Raw genomic sequence first — 21,527 nt, 5'->3', positions numbered from 1 at the left:
AGCCAGATTTGGTAGTTGTCACAGAACACGGACAACATGCAAATAACATCATAAATACGCAATTAAATGGTTATACTCTGGTCTCCGCATTTGGAAGAGTGCATAACATTAAAGGAGGGGTAGCAATTTACAAAAGTAACAAAATAGAGAATGAAACTACAAGTTTGGAAATGAAACATCTCAGTATACCCCTAGTCTGTGAAGTAACAGTTGCCTCTATCAAACTTTCTGGAAAAGAACAACTTTATATGATAGGTGTATATCGGCCTCCTAATAATCTGATTGACATCACAGCAGAAGCTATCGAGGTCCTTCATAAAGTTCTGGATAACATTCCGACTCACAGCAGAATTATTTTGATTGGAGATATTGACATTTTATTGACATTTTAAGACCTACTAGGGAAACTATTATGTTTGATGAATTTCTTTTGTCCCATAACATGACACGACTCCAACTTTCGGCGACCAGAGTATTTCAAGGTCATCAGTCCTCCATAGATGCTATCTGCACAAATGCTGAAATTGATGAATCTCAAGTGAAAATTCTCCATACTGGTATAAGTGACCATTTCGGACAACTTTGTTATCTGCCTCTGTCTGTTGAATCAAAAAAAACTACTACCTCCTCTCATCGACATGTAAGTCCAGAGAACTTAACAAATCTCAAACGATATTTGGCTGAGGAATCTTGGACTAATGTACTTCAACAAGATAGTGTGGAAGAGGCCTACAGACAATATTTGAAGACAATAACATACTTTTTAGATCTCACTTGTCCAATCAAGAAATTCAGAGTTGTGGCAAAACCAAAAGCTCGACCATGCTATGACGAAGAAGCTCTCCGCTTAAAGAAAGATTTTCTTAAAGCAAATGAGAGATATTGTCTTTCTGGCAGCCAAGAGGATAAACAAACTTCTACGCAGCTAAAGAAGGCTTACGACTTAAAACTAAGGACCTTAAGACAAGAGGCTAGTGCTGCTCATATTGACAACGCTGCTAACAAAAATAAGGCTGTTTGGGAGATCATAAACAGCGAGAGAAATCATCAGCACAAGGACACAATTTCTGGATTTGACTTCATAGTTAAAAACGGAGAAAAAATTGACGACCCTATAGATATAGCCAACCATTTTAACAACTATTTCTCAACTATTGCTGATGAAACTCTCAAACAGAACCTGTGCATCAACCCAACAATGCAATTTGTTCAGAACCCACCTGTTGCAATGCCACTGACCTCTATGGAACCCACATCAATTGAAGAAATAAGTAAAGTAATAGACTCACTAAAAACAAAATCCTCTTTTGGCTTAAATGAAATATCCTCAAAAATTCTAAAATTTTGTAAAAATGAAGTAGCGGTACCGATTTTTCATATCACACAACTGTCTCTTCTGCATGGTACTTTCCCCTCAAGTATGAAAATTTCCAAAGTTATCCCTCTTCACAAAAAATCCAGTAAACACCACATAGAAAATTTTAGGCCAATATCTTTAATTCCAACTGAATCCAAAATTATTGAGAAAATTGTACTCTCTAGACTTTTCAAGCATCTTCAACTGAACAACCTTTTGACAGAGGAACAGCATGGTTTTATTAAGGGACGATCCACCATGACTGCAATAGTAGATCTGTTGGAGCACATTGTGGACAATATCGAGGCTGGAAATAATGTAGTGGGAGTGCAACTTGACTTGAGTAAGGCATTTGATTGTCTAAGCCATGACTTGATTATAAGAAAACTTTTTCATCTAGGAATCCAAGGAACAGCACTTTCATGGTTCTCAGCATACCTTGAAGGAAGACGCCAGGTTGTAGAAGTGACTCAGACCATAAAAAGAATTACTACAATTTCTAGATCTGAGGTCCTGTCAATGGACCGTGGTGTACCGCAAGGATCTGTGTTGGGGCCTGTACTTTTTATATTATTTACTAATGATTTTCCTAACGTTTTACATTCATACAGTAATTTAGTCATGTATGCTGACGATTCTATGCTATTAACTGCCAATAGCTCAGTGGAAAATCTAGAAATAAATTCATACATTGCTGTTAACATTGCTATGGACTATTGTAGAAACAATGACCTGGTTTTCAATGAATCAAAGACGAAACAAATTTCATTTGGGAACAAGAAGGATGACATTTCAGATCTACCAAATCTTCAATCTGTCAGCTCAACTAATTATCTTGGAATCATTGTTGATGACAAACTCTCATGGCTAAATCATATTAATAACTTATGCCTTAAACTTAGCTCAGCAATCTATGCCATAAAAAGGACGAAAGCTATAAGCACGACAAAAGCCACAATAACAGCCTATCATGCTCTGTTTGAAAGCCATATGAGATATGGCTTAGCGGTTTGGGGTGGTTCAACTGAAAGAAATCTCCAACGAATCCTCATTCTTCAAAAAAAGGCTCTAAGAATCATGGCCGGCTTGGGATGTAGAGAGAGCTGTAGAGGGGTATTCAAAGAGTGGAGGTTATCAACAGTAGTCAGCCTTTATATTGTAGAATGTATTGTGATAGCTACAACTCATAATGTCCAACAGCACCAAGACATTCACTCTTACAATACTAGGCATGCCAATAACTTTACTTTGCCAATCCACAAGTTAACTCTCTCTGAAACAAAACCAACCTATGCTGGGGCAAAATTCTTCAATAATCTCCCTGATGAGCTGAAGAAAATGGAAGGAAGGAAGTTGAAGAAAAGCCTGCACTCCTGGTTCCAAGAGAGACCCTTTTACTCAGTAAAAGAATTCTTGAATTGGAGAGCCGACTCGCAGAGAATGTAAAGACCTAGGCAGCTAATGACAACAAACCTGGGAAAAATTTTTAAGATAATATGTATTTGACGCCATTTCCTTCTTGATGAATGTGAAAATAAAGAATTGTCTTGTCTTGTCTTGTCTAATATTAAAATCAATTGTGGTTTATTAAATAATTTCCTATATGGTACTTTATTAAAATTGAGTATCGTAGTATTGAATTTTAAACTGGTACAGTAATAACAAGTTTGCTACATTGGGCCTACTTAAATTAAGGAACATACGTATAAAGTACTTAACATGCATTGTAAAAAGGTAAATCAGTCTTTCCAGTAGCAGATTACTCATGCCATGGGATGAATTAACTTAATAATATTCATAAAGTTGTTAATTAGTTGTTAACTACATGTTAATTACTTTATTAAGACATAGAACTTTAATTTTAAATGTGACATATAACAGTATTATTTGTATCGTAAACTCCTGTTTAACCAATAAAAGTGATTTTTGTTCCCTAAAATATTATATACTACCGATTAAAAATATACCTCATATTACTTAAAATTGTTATTGTTAACAGTGTTGAATTTTTACACAATCGTAAATCTTAGGGACACAGCACACAAGCACACTCGGGCCATAAAGACATTCTATCAATGGACTGTAGGTTGGAATGAAGTGAAGATAGCACAATTTATTTACACAACTGTTTATCGACACTTTTCCAGATTTCTCAGATACCGCAGCAATGTGGAACGATGACTTCGAGATGAACGATTTTGAGGAGCAGATCTACAAGTTGTACCAGCAAATCCTATTACTCTACAAGCAGCTACACGCATATGTTCGGCACAAACTGAGTCTCAACTACAACACAAACGATAAAGAAGTCATAGAGAAATCCGGACCTCTTCCTGCCCATCTGTTAGGTATGTTCAGTACCATTTATGAATGCCAGTAATGTTGATGTTGAATAAACATCCGAGTGTTGTAATATATGTTAGTGAATGTTCTTGTTTGAAACCATAAGTGTAGATGATAAAGAGATGTAAGTCCTATTATTAAAGTTTTGATGTCTAATTGTTGTCTAGTGTAATTTTTCTCCAGTACTTGGAGCACCATCGGATTTGCTGTGTTTGTCTCTAAACTGGAGATGTTCAGCATGGTAGCTGTCTGTGGACATAATTTCATAAATGCTTTTCTATTTAAAATTAACTGCTTGAAATATCTGTAAATAGTTTCTAATGTGTTAAAGTACAGTCCTTTTAGAAGCCATAAAGTAAGGTAAATGTTTTCTTTATGACTGGCTGGCTCTAAACCCGAATGCAGCTAAGAAGACAGTTAAGAGCATGGCTCAACACTTTGCGTCATCCAACCAGAGATATGCTGCTGCATGCAACAAACTGAGCAACTGCCGGACGTCGCTGACCGCCAGTCAGAGACATTCTTAAACTTTAAACTTGCTTCAAATCAGATGCCATATAATTAAAAGCCTGAAACATTTTACGTTTTGGTAAAAAGTAATTTCTCTAAGCCCACAATTAAATAATTGATTGACCACTGTACATATTTATATTAAATATGTATTTATACTCTCTGTATAATATTTTTCATTTTACATTGCTAGATTAAAGTTTTGCACAAAATATTAAAATAACAATTTTCATAAAATTTTCCCAATACAAACATGATTAACTGTATGTAATAATGTTTTAAGACCTTAATAATTATTCATCCTTCCTAATGTATTTATGACATGTTTCCTACTCGTTTTCAATGACAATAAAAAGGACAAATTTTTCATAAGCCAATACTGCTTACGATCTAGTGTATTTTGTTTATAAGTTGTAGGCCATTGAGAATTTATAATGTTTGTTCAGGCAAGGTCCCTTGATTTGGGAAAGAATTGTGTAGAGATACATTCTGAAGCTCCTGCAGTCATTATTAAAAAATTTAAATTAGTTGTGGTTTGTTTATACCATTCCCCACCAGGAGATGCAGATATTTTTCTTGACAACCTCGATAAAATGCTGTCACTTTTGACTCAATATCCCAATTATACAGTGGTAGCTGGTGGGGACCTAAATAACAAATTTAGTGTAATTAATTGTACAAGAACAGTGAAAAACTTATTAATGTATTAAGGCAAAATAATTTGCACCGTTTAAATTCAGCTACAACACAGGGTAAAAATTGCCTGGATAATATTTTTGTTAAGTGTGCTAGGCATCAGTTAGGGTCTTGTAACATTTTCAACTTTCCATATCGGATCATGTCAGTTTATTGCTTAGTATGAACTGTCTAGATTTAAGTTTTAATCATTTTATTTACATGCAAACTGATTACCTTAAGTCTTGCTTGCCTCATGTTATTGAAAAATTTTGAAAATTGAATTTAATCATTTTAGCTTTTTAACTTTTGGAGTGAATTTACTACCTTAAGGGTAGTTTGTAATTAAATAACACATTGGATGTTTCTTTTAGAGAATACCTTTCTGAGAAGTTTGCTTATTATTTAATGTTGTAGGACAACTTAAGTGAAGATATTAGCTGAAGCGAGTGTACTTTGTGATCTGTGACAACGGACTATCCAACTATCCACTAAAACAAAAATGACCGCAAATTATAAAAATATTATGCGATTTTGTATGCTTGATAGACTGAAGTAATTTGTTAGGAAATTAAAAATATAAAAAATAATCAAGCAAACTAACTTAATTTATATAAGATCAATTGGTAGAGATTACCTCAATTTAACTTTAAAATCACAATTGCACTTATTTCGTAAGTTACTATAGGAGACTTAATAATTTTTTAACAGTTCAACTCACATAATTGAATCTCTGTACCAACATAGGACTCAAAAAACTTTGTGCTACTAGTGACTTTTCTTTCTCATGTGGACAGGTTGTAAGAAGTTGGTGAAAAATCTTTAACATAAAAATAAGTCATGTAGCATATAATTTTAAAAGAAGGGCAATAAGTTGAGAACATTGATAGTAATAATTCATTTGAAATTAGAGAACCAGAATAAAATGGAGGTTATTTGAAATCTTGGACGTTGCTAACCACAAACAAATTTGTCGGTATAATTTTGTATATGAGATTTATAAAAAAATAATTAGGGCTAAAAAAGTGTATATCACAAATGGTTATATTACACCAATTCGGGGAATGGAGGGGTAGGAAGGAAGTAGGTTGTTGTTTAATGATACTCTATTTGTAAAACATAGTTTTCAGCTCTCTTTATCCTGAATTCATTTTATCATTATTTTTTTAATATCAAGCTTAAAATTACACAAACAATCTTGCAATATCCTAAACCAATGGCTAAAGTTTAATTCTTGGTTGTCCATTCATCATTATTTTCTTATTTGTCTCATCGTATAATGACTTCAAAATTATGTGCAACTAGAGCTACACTACAGCAAAGGTTTTTGCATCCAATTCCTCATATTCTAACTCCTTGAGAAGCTGAGGAAACGTTAATACCATAAACCAGTTTTATTAGGCCATATTGTGAACGATCGAAAGATCACAAAGCCGTTTCTAGAATTTGGGTACACGGTAGATGAGAGTTTGCAATTTATATTGTGATGTAACCGATGCCGATGTTGATCAGGTAACATGTGGGCTCAAGAGTGGGCAAGTGTGTACAACATGACTGTTCCTTACCCAGGCAAAGTCTCTCTAGATGTCACACCTGCCTTAATTGCACAGGTAATTACTTTTGTTTTCGTGTAACTGATTATAGATAAAATAATGATTTACTCCACAGGTGTTCACATTTACATATGCATTATGCAATACTAGGAATGATCCCTAACCAAAGCATCCAGTAGTAGTGGTAGGTATTTCTAATGTTTACCCACAGAATATAATTAATCTGAGTCCAGTCTGATGACAAAAACTTGCCTATAACTAATATAAGTTGATAATTACCAAGATAAGACTTTTGCAACGATCGTCGTAGGGATGGTTTGTTCATGTCATTGTGTTTCCATTGTATAGGTCTTTAAAATGACATGTCACAAGATAGGGGTACAAATTGAAAATTTAAAATGACCCCTCTCTATCCCCTTCGAAAAGGGGGGAAATGTTTTATCCTTCAAAAAGAACAAAAAAGTATTTTAATAGGTATGGTGAAGATTGTACATTGATATCTCAATCCGTTTGGAATATATCCAGGCGTATCAGGACTTAATTTACACTCTGTATATTTCATTTCATTCCATAATTTTTATTTGCTACAAAAATCTACAACATTTTAGAAACAAAAATTTAGACTGGACAAACCACGTAAATAGAATTTCATCCAAAATATCATCTGGATTATTTGCTCTGAGAAGAATGTCAAAGCTGAGCAATCTCAAAACATTGAAAACAATTTATTATTCATTCATTCATTCTCACATCAACTTTGGAATTAGCCTATACGGGGGGACAGTCAAAGCAAATCTCAATAGAATTCTGAAATTACAAAAACAGGCTGTCAGGATCATGTTAAATCTTGGATGGAGAGACTCAGTTAAAATTTATTTTGTTCAGCTACAAATTTCAACAGTATTTGCCTTATATATTACTGCCACAATCTTAACTGCAAAAGAATGTATTGAAATATCAGATCATCCTACTCAAACATTCAATACCAGGAATTCCAGATATAGAATAATTGGGCATCATAATCTTGAGTTCTATAAAAAAAGCCCAACCTACGTGGGACTAAAATTTCTTCAAAGATTACCTTGCCACATTAGATCGGAACAAACCTTGCCAAAATTTAAGAAAAAAATTAACAAGTTACCTGACAGCAAAGGCACTTTACTCAATAGAGGAATTTTATGAATCAGATGGCCCATTAATTAGTTCATTAATTTGAAGCTTATTTTTAAGAATTTAAAGTTCTCTTTAATTTATAATATGAACTTACAAAAATATAATGTTTATAGATTAACCATTATATATTATGTATGGCTATTTTAAATTGGAAAATATACCCAGAATTCTAATTTGTTAATGTAAAGATTAGTCAACTATATTGTATATACAATGCTGACACTATTCATGTATAAAATGTATACAACTATGAATAAAGAGATTCTTATCTTATCTTATCTTAACATCATTGACAAAGTCATAAATACAGCTTATTATTAAAGCCACATCAAAATCTTAAAACTAATAATAATTAAAGCTTATCCGGCACAATAGTAATTGTAACAAAATACAAAAACACAATAATCATTAACCCTACATCGGGCGCTAAACAGAGTTTTCCTCTGTGTATTTTTTATTATTAAAAATAGTACTACTTTTCTGATGTTGGCAGTCGTTTCCCGCAGTGTAATTCACGAGCATCTTTCGGGGAAGCGAAACAATAGCCTCCCGCTTATCTTTGTCAAAATCTGTCAGTGTGAAGTATACTTCCGTGCGAGACTGGACGATTCCTCGGTGAGCGCCCGATGTTGTGTTTGTAGTGCTTGGACGAAATCTCCGTGAGCGCCTTATTGTGTTTAGTTTTTATGGAGTAATAATCCGTGTGCGCCTAAATGTGTGACCTGTGATGATTTCTTTTTAAGTTTTACAATATATATTATTTGAATTTTGTGAAATGGAGAATGAAGACGAGAGACTTGTCAGTACAGTACCCGTGTGCTAGCTAACATTTCAGTACTTTTTATGGAGTGAACATTGTCGTTATAAGAACCAGAAGGAAAATGTTTTGAAACTTTGTGTAGTGTTAAAAAAAATTTTAGTAAAGAATACATTTTTATTTCAGAGTAATAATTGACATTACAATTGTATAATATCTCAAGAACTGAAGTAAGTTGTTTTTGTAAGAAGTTAAAAAGTAAGTTAATTTCCATATATTATTACAGTAGGTTAAACATTTTTAAAATTAATTGCATTATTCCTTAAAATAAATCATGTTGTTATTATACAATAACATTTTTTAAGATTTTGAATTTCTTATATGGAAAATTCATTACATAAGAGAGTAATTTTTATTTAATTTCTAAAAATGAATATATTACATTGTAATTAAATCAGTATGAATTTTTAAACAAATAAAAACAGTTTAAACAACTATGATATCCATTATTCGCTAACCTGGAGGAAACCTCCATGAGCGCCTGATGGTGTTTCTAATTTTAAGCGCCTGATGGAGGGTTAAAAATCCTTATTTTAAATTTTGAAAAATTCATCTAAGCTATAAAATGGATTCTCCACCAACCAGGAATATAAATTATTTTTAAATCTGTCAAAGGGATATGAGCTAATATGTCTTTCAACAAAATTATAAACTTTCAAGGATACCACAACATGACTGTTAAGGGTTTTGCTTAACCGACATTGTCCAATACAGTGATGTCTGTATAACACTTCCTTTGATATCAAATTTTAAATTTATGAGGCTTGTCTAGAAAGTGAGTAATGTTTACAATAAAAACACAAAAAAATTTTAAAAGATTATTTTTATATGATAGATGTACTTTACACAATTTCCACCACTTGCTGTAGTTGAGTGTTTGGAGTGCGCAGGAACAACTGGAGTCGTAGGGTGCCTTGGGGGGGGGGGGGGGACTGTATATGTATTTGTACTCCGTTGCATGGAAACCCTTACCTTAGAGCTTGCGTTACGTGTGCACTGGAGACGTAGGGTGCCTTGGGGGGGGGACTGTATATGTATCTGTACTCCGTTGCATGGAAACCCTTACCTTAGAGCTTGCGTTACGTGTGCACTGGAGACATAGGGTGCCTTGGGGGGGGGGGACTGTATATGTATCTGTACTCCGTTGCATGGAAACCCTTACCTTAGAGCTTGCGTTACGTGTGCACTGGAGTCGTAGGGTGCCTTGGGGGGGGACTGTACAGTATATGTATCTGTACTCCGTTGCATGGAAACCCTTACCTTAGAGCTTGCGTTACGTGTGCACTGGAGTCGTAGGGTGCCTTGGGGGGGGGGGGGGACTGTATATGTATCTGTACTCTGTTGCATGCATCGTAAACACATTGGAAACTCACATTGGAGCTTGCGTTACGTTTGCACTGGAGTCGTAGGGTGCCTAGTCCAGACTGTATATGTATCTGTACTCTGTTGCATGCATCGTAAACACATTAGAAACTCACATTGGAGCTTGCGTTACGTGTGCACTGGAGTAGTAGGGTGCCTGGTCCAGACTGTATATGTATCTGTACTCTGTTGCATGCATCGTAAACACATTGGAAACTCACATTGGAGCTTGCGTTACGTGTGCACTGGAGTCGTAGGGTGCCTGGTCCAGACTGTATATGTATCTGTACTCTGTTGCATGCATCGTAAACACATTGGAAACTCACATTGGAGCTTGCGTTACGTGTGCACTGGAGTCGTAGGGTGCCGGGTCCGGACTGTATATGTATCTGTACTCTGTTGCATGCATCGTAAACACATAAAATCACATTGGAGCTTGCGTTACGTGTGCACTGGAGTCGTAGGGTGCCTGGTCCAGACTGTATATGTATCTGTACTCTGTTGCATGCATCGTAAACACATTGGAAACTCACATTGGAGCTTGCGTTATGTGTGCACTGGAGTCGTAGGGTACCGGGTCCGGACTGTATATGTATCTGTACTCTGTTGCATGCATCGTAAACACATTGGAAACTCACATTGGAGCTTGCGTTACGTGTGCACTGGAGTCGAAGGGTACCGGGTCCGGAGTGTATATGTATCTGTACTCTGTTGCATGCATCGTAAACACATTGGAAACTCACATTGGAGCTTGCGTTACGTGTGCACTGGAATTGTAGGGTGCCTGGTCCAGACTGTATATGTATCTGTACTCTGTTGCATGCATCGTAAACACATTGGAAACTCACATTGGAGCTTGCGTTACGTGTGCACTGGAGTCATAGGGTGCCTTGGGGGGGGGGACTGTATATGTATCTGTACTCCGTTGCATGGAATCCCTTACCTTAGAGCTTTCGTTACGTGTGCACTGGAGTCGTAGGGTACCGGGTCCGGACTGTATATGTTTCTGTACTCTGTTGCATGCATCGTAAACACATTGGAAACTCACATTGGAGCTTGCGTTACGTGTGCACTGGAGTCGTAGGGTACCGGGTCCGGACTGTATATGTATCTGTACTCTGTTGCATGCATCGTAAACACATTGGAAACTCACATTGGAGCTTGCGTTACGTGTGCACTGGAGTCGAAGGGTACCGGGTCCGGACTGTATATGTTTCTGTACTCTGTTGCATGCATCGTAAACATATTGGAAACTCACTTTGGAGCTTGCGTTACGTGTGCACTGGAATTGTAGGGTGCCTGGTCCAGACTGTATATGTACGAGAGGTATCCAAAAAGTAAGTTTCCCTGTTCTGTAAAAAGACGCGTACGTAACACAGCGTGCAGCTGTGGGCGGGGATATGCAGGGCGGTTCGGTTGGCAACAGGTGCGCCGGTCACTGGCCCATTGTCACGCTTCTCAGTCAGTTGCTGCCCAAACATCATGGAGACTCCACTGCGTTCTGCCGCCAGTTGCGAAGTCCGTAGTGTTATTCATTTCTTGACCGCCAAAAACGAAACTGCCGTTGAAATTCATCGTCAGTTGTGTCAAGTGTATGGTGAACATGTTATGTCCGTTCAGTCGTTGACGTGCAATGTTTTTGGAAGGAAGAGAAAATGTTCATGACGATGAGCGTAGTGGCCGACCGGCCAATTCTCGGCAACCTGACGTCATTAATGCTGTACGAGCAGTTATTGACAATGATAAGCGAGTGACTCTCGATGAAATCATGGATAAACTGCCGTCAAGTGTTGAAGTTAGCCGGTCATCTGTGCACAATATCATGACAGAAGATCTTCAGCTTGCAAAAGTGTGTGCAAGATGGGTGCCTCGCTTATTGAGCAATGCCCATAAACAACAACGAATGGCTGCTGCCCAGTCTTTCTTGCGATTGTTTGACGATGAAGATGAAAACCTTTTCAGTAGAATAGTCACTGGTGATGAAACATGGATTCACCACTCAACTCCAGAGACCAAACGCCAGAGTATGGTGTGTCAAAAAAAAGGAGAGGCAGCTCCTCAAAAAGCCAAAGTTTTTGAGTCGACAGGAAAGGTAATGGCTACAGTTTTTTGGGACTGCCGTGGAGTGTTATTGATTGACTATCTTCCTCGTGGCAAAACCATAAATGCAGAAAGGTATTGTGAAGTTCTCACCAGACTTCGGCGGGCAATACAGAATAAACGGCGCGGACTTTTGTCGCGCACGGTTCTGCTTATTCAAGATAACGCCCGACCACACGCTGCTCGTGCAACAATGGAACTTTTGAGGAAATTTAAGTGGGATGTTTTTGGTCATCCTCCATACTCACCAGATCTTACGCCTTGCGATTTTCATCTGTTTCCGGAGCTGAAAAGACACCTTGGCGGTCGGCGATTTGCCAACAGCGATGACCTTCAAAATGAGGTGGATACTTGGCTTAAAAATTTGGCGGGTGAATTTTGTGATGCTGGAATAAAAAAACTACTTCCTAGATACCAAGAGTGCTTAGAAAGGGATGGTAACTATGTAGAAAAATCAGGTATGATGTAAAAAGTTGAATAAATGTGTTTCAGTTATTTTTTGAGTCTTTTTAACTTTTTCATAATTAATGGAAACTTACTTTTTGGATACCCCTCGTATCTGTATTCTGTTGCATGCATCGTAAACACATTGGAAACCCTTACCTTCGAGCTTGCGTTACGTGTGCACTGGAGTCGTAGGGTGCCTGGTCCAGACTGTATATATTGTATCTGTACTATGTTGCATGCATCGTAAACACATTGGAAACTCACATTTTAGCTTGCGTTACGTGTACACTGGAGTCGTAGGGTGCCTGGTCCAGACTGTATATATTGTATTTGTACTCTGTTGCATGCATCGTTAACACATTGGAGCTTGCGTTACGTGTGCACTGGAGTCGTAGGGTGCCTGGTCCAGACTGTATATGTATCTGTACTCTGTTGCATGCATCGTAAACACATTGGAAACTCACATTGGAGCTTGCGTTATGTGTGCACTGGAGTCGTAGGGTGCCTTGGGGGGGGGGGGGACTGTATATGTATCTGTACTCCGTTGCATGGAAACCCTTACCTTAGAGCTTGCGTTACGTGTGCACTGGAGTCATAGGGTGCCTTGGGGGGGGGGGGACTGTATATGTATCTGTACTCCGTTGCATGGAAACCCTTACCTTAGAGCTTGCGTTACGTGTGCACTGGAGTCATAGGGTGCCTGGGGGGGGGGGACTGTATATGTATCTGTACTCCGTTGCATGGAATCCCTTACCTTAGAGCTTTCCTTACCTTATCCCTTACCTTAAAGTTTTTAATATCTGGTCCAGACTGAATAATTGTTGATTTAAATATATATGATAAAAAGCGTGTTCCTTATTGTTAATTATAATAACTTATAGCCTTCAATATAATTCTATGGTTATTATAATAACTTAGAGATTACAATATAACTTTAAGGTTACCGTAAGCGGAAAAAATTGTTTTGTAAATCCGGTGAAAAATAAAATAATTTCTAATGATTTAATCAACTTCAATGTCATGAGTAATAATTCATCATATTTTCAAATCATTATCTGGATCATGCTACTAATAAATGCAGTATCAGACTCAGAAAACCAAGTATAAACTGTCGACTCTTGTGGAACATGAGTTTGTATACACACTTTGCAGATGGTCTCACCCCTCTCTTCTATCATAACTTTTTGAAAAAATTGTATATATCAAAGAAGTCTTCAACTAAATAGCAAAATTTATTTTATTTTTTGCAACTGCTCAGTGATGAAACTTACCTGGCAAAAAATCTAAAATTTTGACAGCCTACTAACCTTTTCTTGTTATTACATACATAGTACGTAGTGCTAAAAAGTGTTGACTTTATTTATTTATACTTAATTCAGTATAACGTATCTTGTACTTTTTAACAACACCGTGAAGAAACCCTGTCACAAGAAATAAGCCACAACTTATTTCTTGTAACAAATCTTTTTACAAAGCTTATAAAGTTTTTAAACTTCATCGTAATTAAATTAAAACTCTGTGTATTTATAAGTGTTGGATCGTAGCATGCTTTCTTAAAAAATTAATTGATTTACCTGATTTGTTATTATTTTTAGTTTTGGAGGTTTAATATTTACTACAAATATACAAAATTACATGTTAAATCAAAATTTCATTTACTCAATCTTTTTTAGTAATATTCATTAAAAATCAAACTAGTTTGTCAAATAAATACTTATTGATCAATTAAAACAATAAAGTTTTATAATGGCCTAAAATATAATATAGTTTCCTTTATAAACAGTTCTATTAATTATAAACAAAACTAGAGTTTTTAATTAAATAGTTATGAATGTATGATTTTTCTCCCCTAAAAATTTAAGAAATCTGAATTTTTATGAGTATAATTATTTCAAGAAGCCAAAATATACAATCATTTTTCAATGCATGGATCAAATTTTTATTTAGATGTAAAAAGGTAAATCTTTTAACTGTTCCAAAATTCATTGAGGTTTATTGAATAAAATAAAAGTTAAACACATTCTATGTACATGTACATTTTTTCCTGAATAGTTCATTTGAAGTTTTAACATATCTTGAAAGAAAATGTGTGGCATCAAAAGGTTAATTTTTGAGTCTACAGTTAGTTAAGACAGTGTGCTACACAAATACCGATATGAAATTTTGCACCGCCATAGAACTACACACCTATGAAGATGTTTAAGCTGTCAGAAGAGTTCTACACTTCCCTGAACTTGAGTGCCATGACGGATATATTCTGGGAGAAGTCCATCATTGAGAAACCGAAGGACAGAGATATCGTTTGTCACGCATCTGCCTGGGACTTTTACAGTGATGACGATTTCCGGTGAGAAAATTTTTACGTTTTAGTAGTTTTGGGGAGGAGAGATTTTTGCTTTACAAACTGATTGCCTTTATTAACCTTAGATTTAGTGCCATATTGAAATTTCATCGTGGACACCCTGTGTTAAGTATTCAGCAAGCCTTTAAAAATGACTAAAAATGACATTCCCAAATTATCTGTTATTATACAAATTTCTCAGGAACAGTAAAGTACACTAATAATATGGAAAATAGTAAATGTTTAATATAAAAAAATTTTGAAATTATATGTACAAATGAGATTGTTATTGGTTTTTAATGTGTGCAGTAAGTTATGAATATAAACCTCTTCTAAGATTGTTAAATCATATTTTAATCAAATCCAGGATATACAGATTAAGAATGTCTAAAATATACAATAAATTTGCATCTTTGAACATTTGAATTTATAATCTAAAAATACAATATTTCCACACTATTGATCATTAGTACAGTTAGTAGACAAAGCATCCATCTAAGAAATATTACTATTTTACAGAAATAACAAAGCACTCAAGTAAATATTGAGTATTTCAAAGCATTACTTTTAAGATGAAAAATCATTTTTATTCAAATATATTTCTATAAGTGTGTGATATTTTCTTTATTTGGAGATCTTCACTTTTTAGATAGTTTTTTTAGTAAAACAATGTAAAGTTTGTAAAATTCAGTCAAATCAAGTTATGAACAGTTAACCATAACATCAATTCTACCGTATGACACCATTATAAAAAATTTCATCTTGAAATAACGATAATAAAACGCAGTTTTCAGTATTTTAGTTTACTGTAAAGAAAACACAGTCAAAGTGTAGTTTCATGAAAAAATACTTGTGCTAGAAGTAATTAGTTTTTAGCAGTACAAAAAGAAACAATGTCCTTGTTATGTCATGGTTTTATAAAACAAATGATCAAAGATCAGGAGTTTTGATAGTCTAGGCTAGCATAAAATTGTTTTTCTTTCATGTACGGTTTTTATTTAGATGTAGACTGGCACACATTACCTGTTGTTTTTTTACACATTAGAATCTCTTCTTTTCATTAATACCAAAAAAATCTTACCATTCATACATAAGACTTGTTTATTTGTGATTGAGCATCGTTCACATGTACATGTGGGCATACCAGATCTAGGGATACAATTGTTTTCTTATGTAAAAACAGAGAGTTAAGTAAATTGCAAATATTTATAATGGAAAGAAATAAGGAATTTTGTTTTTGTTTTAAATCAATACAATCCTGCTCTGTGTATAAAATCTCCACAACGATTATTCTTACAAAATTATTTTTGATTCAGGTAACAAGATAATACAAAAGTATAGTATTCTAAGGCACGTACAGTTTATAAAAATAATATTAATGTACATTACAATGGATGATTAATGCCCAATTCATCATCGCATACAAACTGCAATGAACGTCTCATTTGGTTCTCTTTTTCACAAGTGTCCGTTTACAAATCTATACAAAAACCATTATTAAAATATAAAATATGGTATAAAACATAATAAAACGGAGTTTAAAAACATTTGGTCTTATTCCTTAGCTTATAACATTTTCTTTAAGAAAATTATCATACATAAAAAGTATAAATATTTTTACATATTTTTTATTTATTTATTTAAGTTTGTTTAGTAATTGTTGTGCATAAAAAGTAAAAATATTTTATCTATAATGTTTTGTATTGATTGACATATCTTTTGAAGATAAATTTAAATGTAAGGAGATTCTAATAATTTCAATTCTGATAAAATAACCAGTAAATTGTGAACATTGATGATGTTTATAGTGGATTAAGTAGATAGTATGAGAAGAGGACAACGCCATTATTGTAGTTATTATTAAGATACGAAATAAGATTAAACAACAAAATGTTAACATTCACAGGATCAAGATGTGTACACGAATTAGTCTAGAAGATTTGAAGACAGTTCATCATGAAATGGGCCCATATTCAATACTTCCAACAATACAAGAACCAGCCATATGTGTTTCGTAACGGAGCTAACTCAGGTATGTTTGGATATGTTCCTGAAGAATCCTTAAATACTTAAGATTCAGCATATATCATAAAGAAGTGTAAGTATATAGATTAAATGAAATTTTGGATTCTGTTAACAATACAAAGATCATGAATCAAGAGTTAATTAATTCACACAAAGAACATAATTTAAATGCTAGTTTATAAACAGTACATGCAAAAATTATGATGATTTTGTACGCATTTAAAATTATTTAACAATTTTAAATGTTTAATTTATTTTAAGTTATGTTTTCAGAAGATTTTAATAAATTGTGAACATCTCACTGAGCAACCAGTTTTAATTACATAAATAATGCCTTTTGGGGTTATTAGGCTCAAATTGTGCTTATATATTAAAGCTACAAGTACTAAATTCAATTGTAACTAAGTTAAATAAAACCAGCTAAAAGGTTTATCTAATAAATAACGTTTAAAATAATATTTTCAGTTACATTTTGAATAACAATTATAAAAATATGTAAATAGTGTAATAATATAACATCAACACTGAAACACAAACACATGTAATAATTTAATACGATTACTAGACAAGATATTTTCTCCAAATCCCTATTTAGTATTTTTACCACGCTTTTGGTTATTTAAAATAATTGGTATAAAACTCTTACTCTACAACTGTATTTATTATTCTTGAGGTCTTCAGCAGATACTGCCTCATTTTCTTTGCCATATTTAAATTTAGGAGCTTCGATTTCCTTGTAAATGGGGTACAAGCACAACAGTCAGCAAGTAAATCCACAATCAAACAATAATTGTTTGGTGATTTATTTATTTATCAATTATTGGTGATTACCGATGCGTCTCACCTCATTAAACATGATCACAAAATCAATGGTACGGTATCCCATAAGGGAGGCACAGTGATTTGTTCATAATCAGTATTTTCAATCTCCACAACATCCATAGCTTCATGCGGGTCCATCGATATCAGATCAAGATCTCCTTCTGATCCGATAGCATGTAAGAGAGGCCTCGCTCCTCCATTCTTTCTCCTATGGTTTGTATACATAAGTATAATGCAACAACCCCAGTTCGTCTCTGCATTTCACTTTCACCAGCTCATTTTCACTCTTACTTTACTTTTATACTCTTTTCAATCTATCCCATGTTTTTTTTTTCAGATATTTATTGTTTTTAGTATTTTAAAACAACAATCATAAATACAGCTACCAGAAGTTAAATAAACAAGTATACATTATTAATATTATAAATGATAAAATTATAAATAATCAATAATGCACATAAAATGTAATAAAACCCAAGAATGAAAACCCAAGAGCTGTGAATCGGTCAACAACTATCCAAACAGAGACATATGGTGTGGATAACACTTGAAGGCATTGTAATTCATCTTGGACACATCCATATTCACATTGCTTGCTAGACAAACCTGCAGTACAGTGACAGTCTCACTTTACTTAACAGCTGTGAATCGGTCAACAACTATCCAAACAGAGACTCAGGATGTGGATAACATTTGAAGGTATTTTAATTCATCTCTGACAAAAGGACTGAAATGTTTGTTACTTTCTGATAGTCATGCTGCACTAAAGGCACTCGATACCTGTTCGTTTGACTTGAAAGCAGTCTGAGAATGTTAAGAATGCTCTAGCTGAGCTGGCAACAAATAACAGAGTAACACTCGGTTGAATGCCGGGTCATGAGGGCATTCATGGAAATGAATGCTTATTCATAACACATGAATGTAATTCCTCGCCAAAAAGGGAGCAGAGTCCATAATGGTGGGGCCTGAGCCAGGCTGCGGGATAGCCTTCTCCACCAGCAAAGCTCTTGTCAAGGATTGGGAAAAGAGGATAAGACACAATAATTGGAGTAGAGCCTCAGGATTAAGACTATCCAAAATGTTTATCTCTCCTTACGTTAAAGGGTGGACAGCTCTCTTGGATCAGAATAAAGGTTGGGACACACATAACCGCACCGTGCCCGACACGTCAGTCGGCCGTGTGCTGGCCGTCATACGGTGAAAGAATTGCAGCGCAGTTTTCAACCTGCAAGTCCACACATGTCCGCACCGACACCAGACCGTCGTGGCCGCACCGTGCCCGCACCGTCACCGATATGTTTAGTTTGAATTTTAACGGGCACGGTGCGGTCTACGAGCGGCATCATATGTTGTTTACTGTTGCGTTCTTCTTTTTAAAACTATTTAAGTAGTCTACACGTTCTATTTTATTGAATTATTTATTATTGCCTACTAACTCTACATCCTGTGTTCGCGTACAAAATCATATTTATTGATAAAAGTATTACATTTTCTTACCTTAGAGGAAACTAGTAATATTATCTTTACAACAAATTTGAAAACCATGTTGTACATTAAGTGATTTTAAACAACCAAATTCGAATTATGAAAAATCTATAAACATTTTTCATTAATTAAAAAATAACAAGCATGTAATTATCTGCGCAAAAATATATTTTTCTTTGATGTATTGAAGTTACTTGATAAATTTATTCCGGTATTTTGTAAGGGTCATATTTAGAATTTTTCTATGACATTTTTATTTTTTTATTCTTTTCACTTCAATAAAGTAAAAATAAAAATATTTTATTTACAATAAGATTTTCAAGCAAGAAAAACCCATGTTTAAAATAAATAATAATAATAATAAATCAATTATTTCCCCATAATAACAAACTGAATATTACAAATAAATATTATTGCCAGTGCTTAATAATTAAAAAATACTATGACATAACGTATTTACAATAGCAGTAAATAACAAATACAACAAAAATATGTTTTCTACTTACTTCATTTCTAATTTATGCACTTAGAGTAATAAAATATAAAAAGTAGGTTACATCCTTCTAGATTTTTCTTTCTTTTTTTTAAACTAATAATTAGGCCAATAGATTTACAAAATAAGGGAAATTTAGGTACCTACCCCATAAGAGTCTGTGCCTGTGTTGGGGATACTATATACAAAAATGGTAAAAAATAAAAATAGCGGAATCGAGCAAGAATGAAATGATAAAAATGAGTTATTGTAGCTTATGTAGTAAATAATGTACTATTATGTTTCAAAGTTTAAATATAGTATAACTAGTGTGCTGTATTAAACAAAAAGGGTTTATGCATGATTTACAATTCAAATATTAGGCTTTACACATGTAACATTAAATATTATATTATAAATAATTATTTTATAATGCTATAACGTGTCTTTTAAATATTATTATAACTTAGCAGACAAGACTAACCGTACACTAATGTATTATCTTAAACATATACTCAATATCATTTTGACCGATCAACCATACTATAATTTTTTTAGAAAATATATTTATGTTTCTACTATTTTTGACTAAATCTGGAAATAAATTATTTGTCCTCGGAGCTATAAAAGAAAAAAATTTTGTAAAATCTGTTTTTTGTAAGTTCTCCAGTTTATATTTTACAAATATTTACTATGTTTTACAAATTGTTATAAAAGGGCTTACATCATGGCAAACTCTCTGGCATCACACTATAGCTCTTGGGTTTAATACAAAAAACACTACATATTCTGTTTATAGTGTATTTGATCGAAATTCACTGCAATGAAACACAATGAACAAGAATTATAGGGATAAAACATATAACCAAGATAATGATATTTACAAATTTTACATACTAGCTGATTGTACAAAGCTTTACTGCAGCATTGCAATGTTTCATTCACCACAGCGATTAATAAACATAACAACAATGAAATTAACAATTATCTCAAGCAATACTTAATCTTCCGAATATTTTTTAAGTATCTGTCACTTAGAATTCAAAAGAAACATGCTGTAGTACAAACAGTGAGATTGTTGCGCTCGGACTGCATACGGACATGTGTGGCCTCACGGTAACCGAGCTGAGCCCGCACCGACAATCGGCCGACTCACGTGTCGGGCACGGTGCGGTTATGTGTGTCCCAACCTTAAGGAGGATATAAGACTGATATTAGGAATTTTGACAGGACATGGCCCCCTAAGGAAACATCTTATGAAGGTAGGCCTTAGCCAGACTGACGAATGTAGACTCTCTGGAGAAGAGGAGGAATCAGCAGAGCATATTTGGTTAGATTGTCCTGCCATCTTAGAAACTCGGTAAAGATTCCTGGGAGCATATCTCCTCAGCCTCGAGGCCATCAGAGAACAGGAGCCCTCAAATCTGATCGGCTTCTGCAAAAACCTCGGATTTTGAGTACATAAATTTAAGTAAGGGAGGTGCAAAGGTCCTTTTGGGACTAAGCGACACATCCATATTCACATTGATTTGCTACATGTTGATTAAATACATTATATATAAATAAATTGATAATACAAAGACCTTACTACCTACTAAATAACCAATAAGAATCATATGTTATAGAGTAATAACAAAAGCAGTAACAATACAATAAATAATAAGATAACATTTATAGTAAACAATATGATAACAATAACAATAATAGATTTATAATAATATAACTATATACATATTTATATAACGGTATTAGTTTAAGCATTAAAGTAATGATTAAATAATAATGATGCATGAACGCGTGTGCATGTGTGTGTGTGTGTGTGTGTGTGTGTGTGTGCGCGCGCACGCGCGCGCGTGCATGTGTGCATGTTTGTATGCTTCATAAGGAAAATTATAATTAGGCAATAATATAAGGTTATAATAAAAATATGTGAAGCATAAGTTGTGTGTATATGTATTGGAGTTGGCTTTTAGCATGTTTCAAACTACACAATCGCAATTTAGACACATGTATGAGCATCTTAATACACTCTCACCTCAATTGTG

General features: G+C 34.4%; 1 protein-coding gene across 1 annotated transcript in view; it reads left to right on the top strand.

The window, feature by feature from the left end:
• LOC124370056 (angiotensin-converting enzyme-like) overlaps nt 1-21,527 on the top strand; it is a 67,416-nt gene that overhangs the window by 5,390 nt on the left and 40,499 nt on the right. The window contains 5 exon segments of the mRNA XM_046828376.1: nt 3,505-3,705; nt 6,398-6,495; nt 14,515-14,684; nt 16,585-16,645; nt 16,647-16,710. Coding sequence (XP_046684332.1) covers nt 3,505-3,705; nt 6,398-6,495; nt 14,515-14,684; nt 16,585-16,645; nt 16,647-16,710 — 594 coding nt within the window.

This window comes from Homalodisca vitripennis, chromosome X (genome assembly GCF_021130785.1).
Source record: "Homalodisca vitripennis isolate AUS2020 chromosome X, UT_GWSS_2.1, whole genome shotgun sequence".
Taxonomy (NCBI): Eukaryota; Metazoa; Arthropoda; class Insecta; order Hemiptera; family Cicadellidae; genus Homalodisca; species Homalodisca vitripennis.
This window is presented reverse-complemented; position numbering and strand designations above follow the sequence as displayed.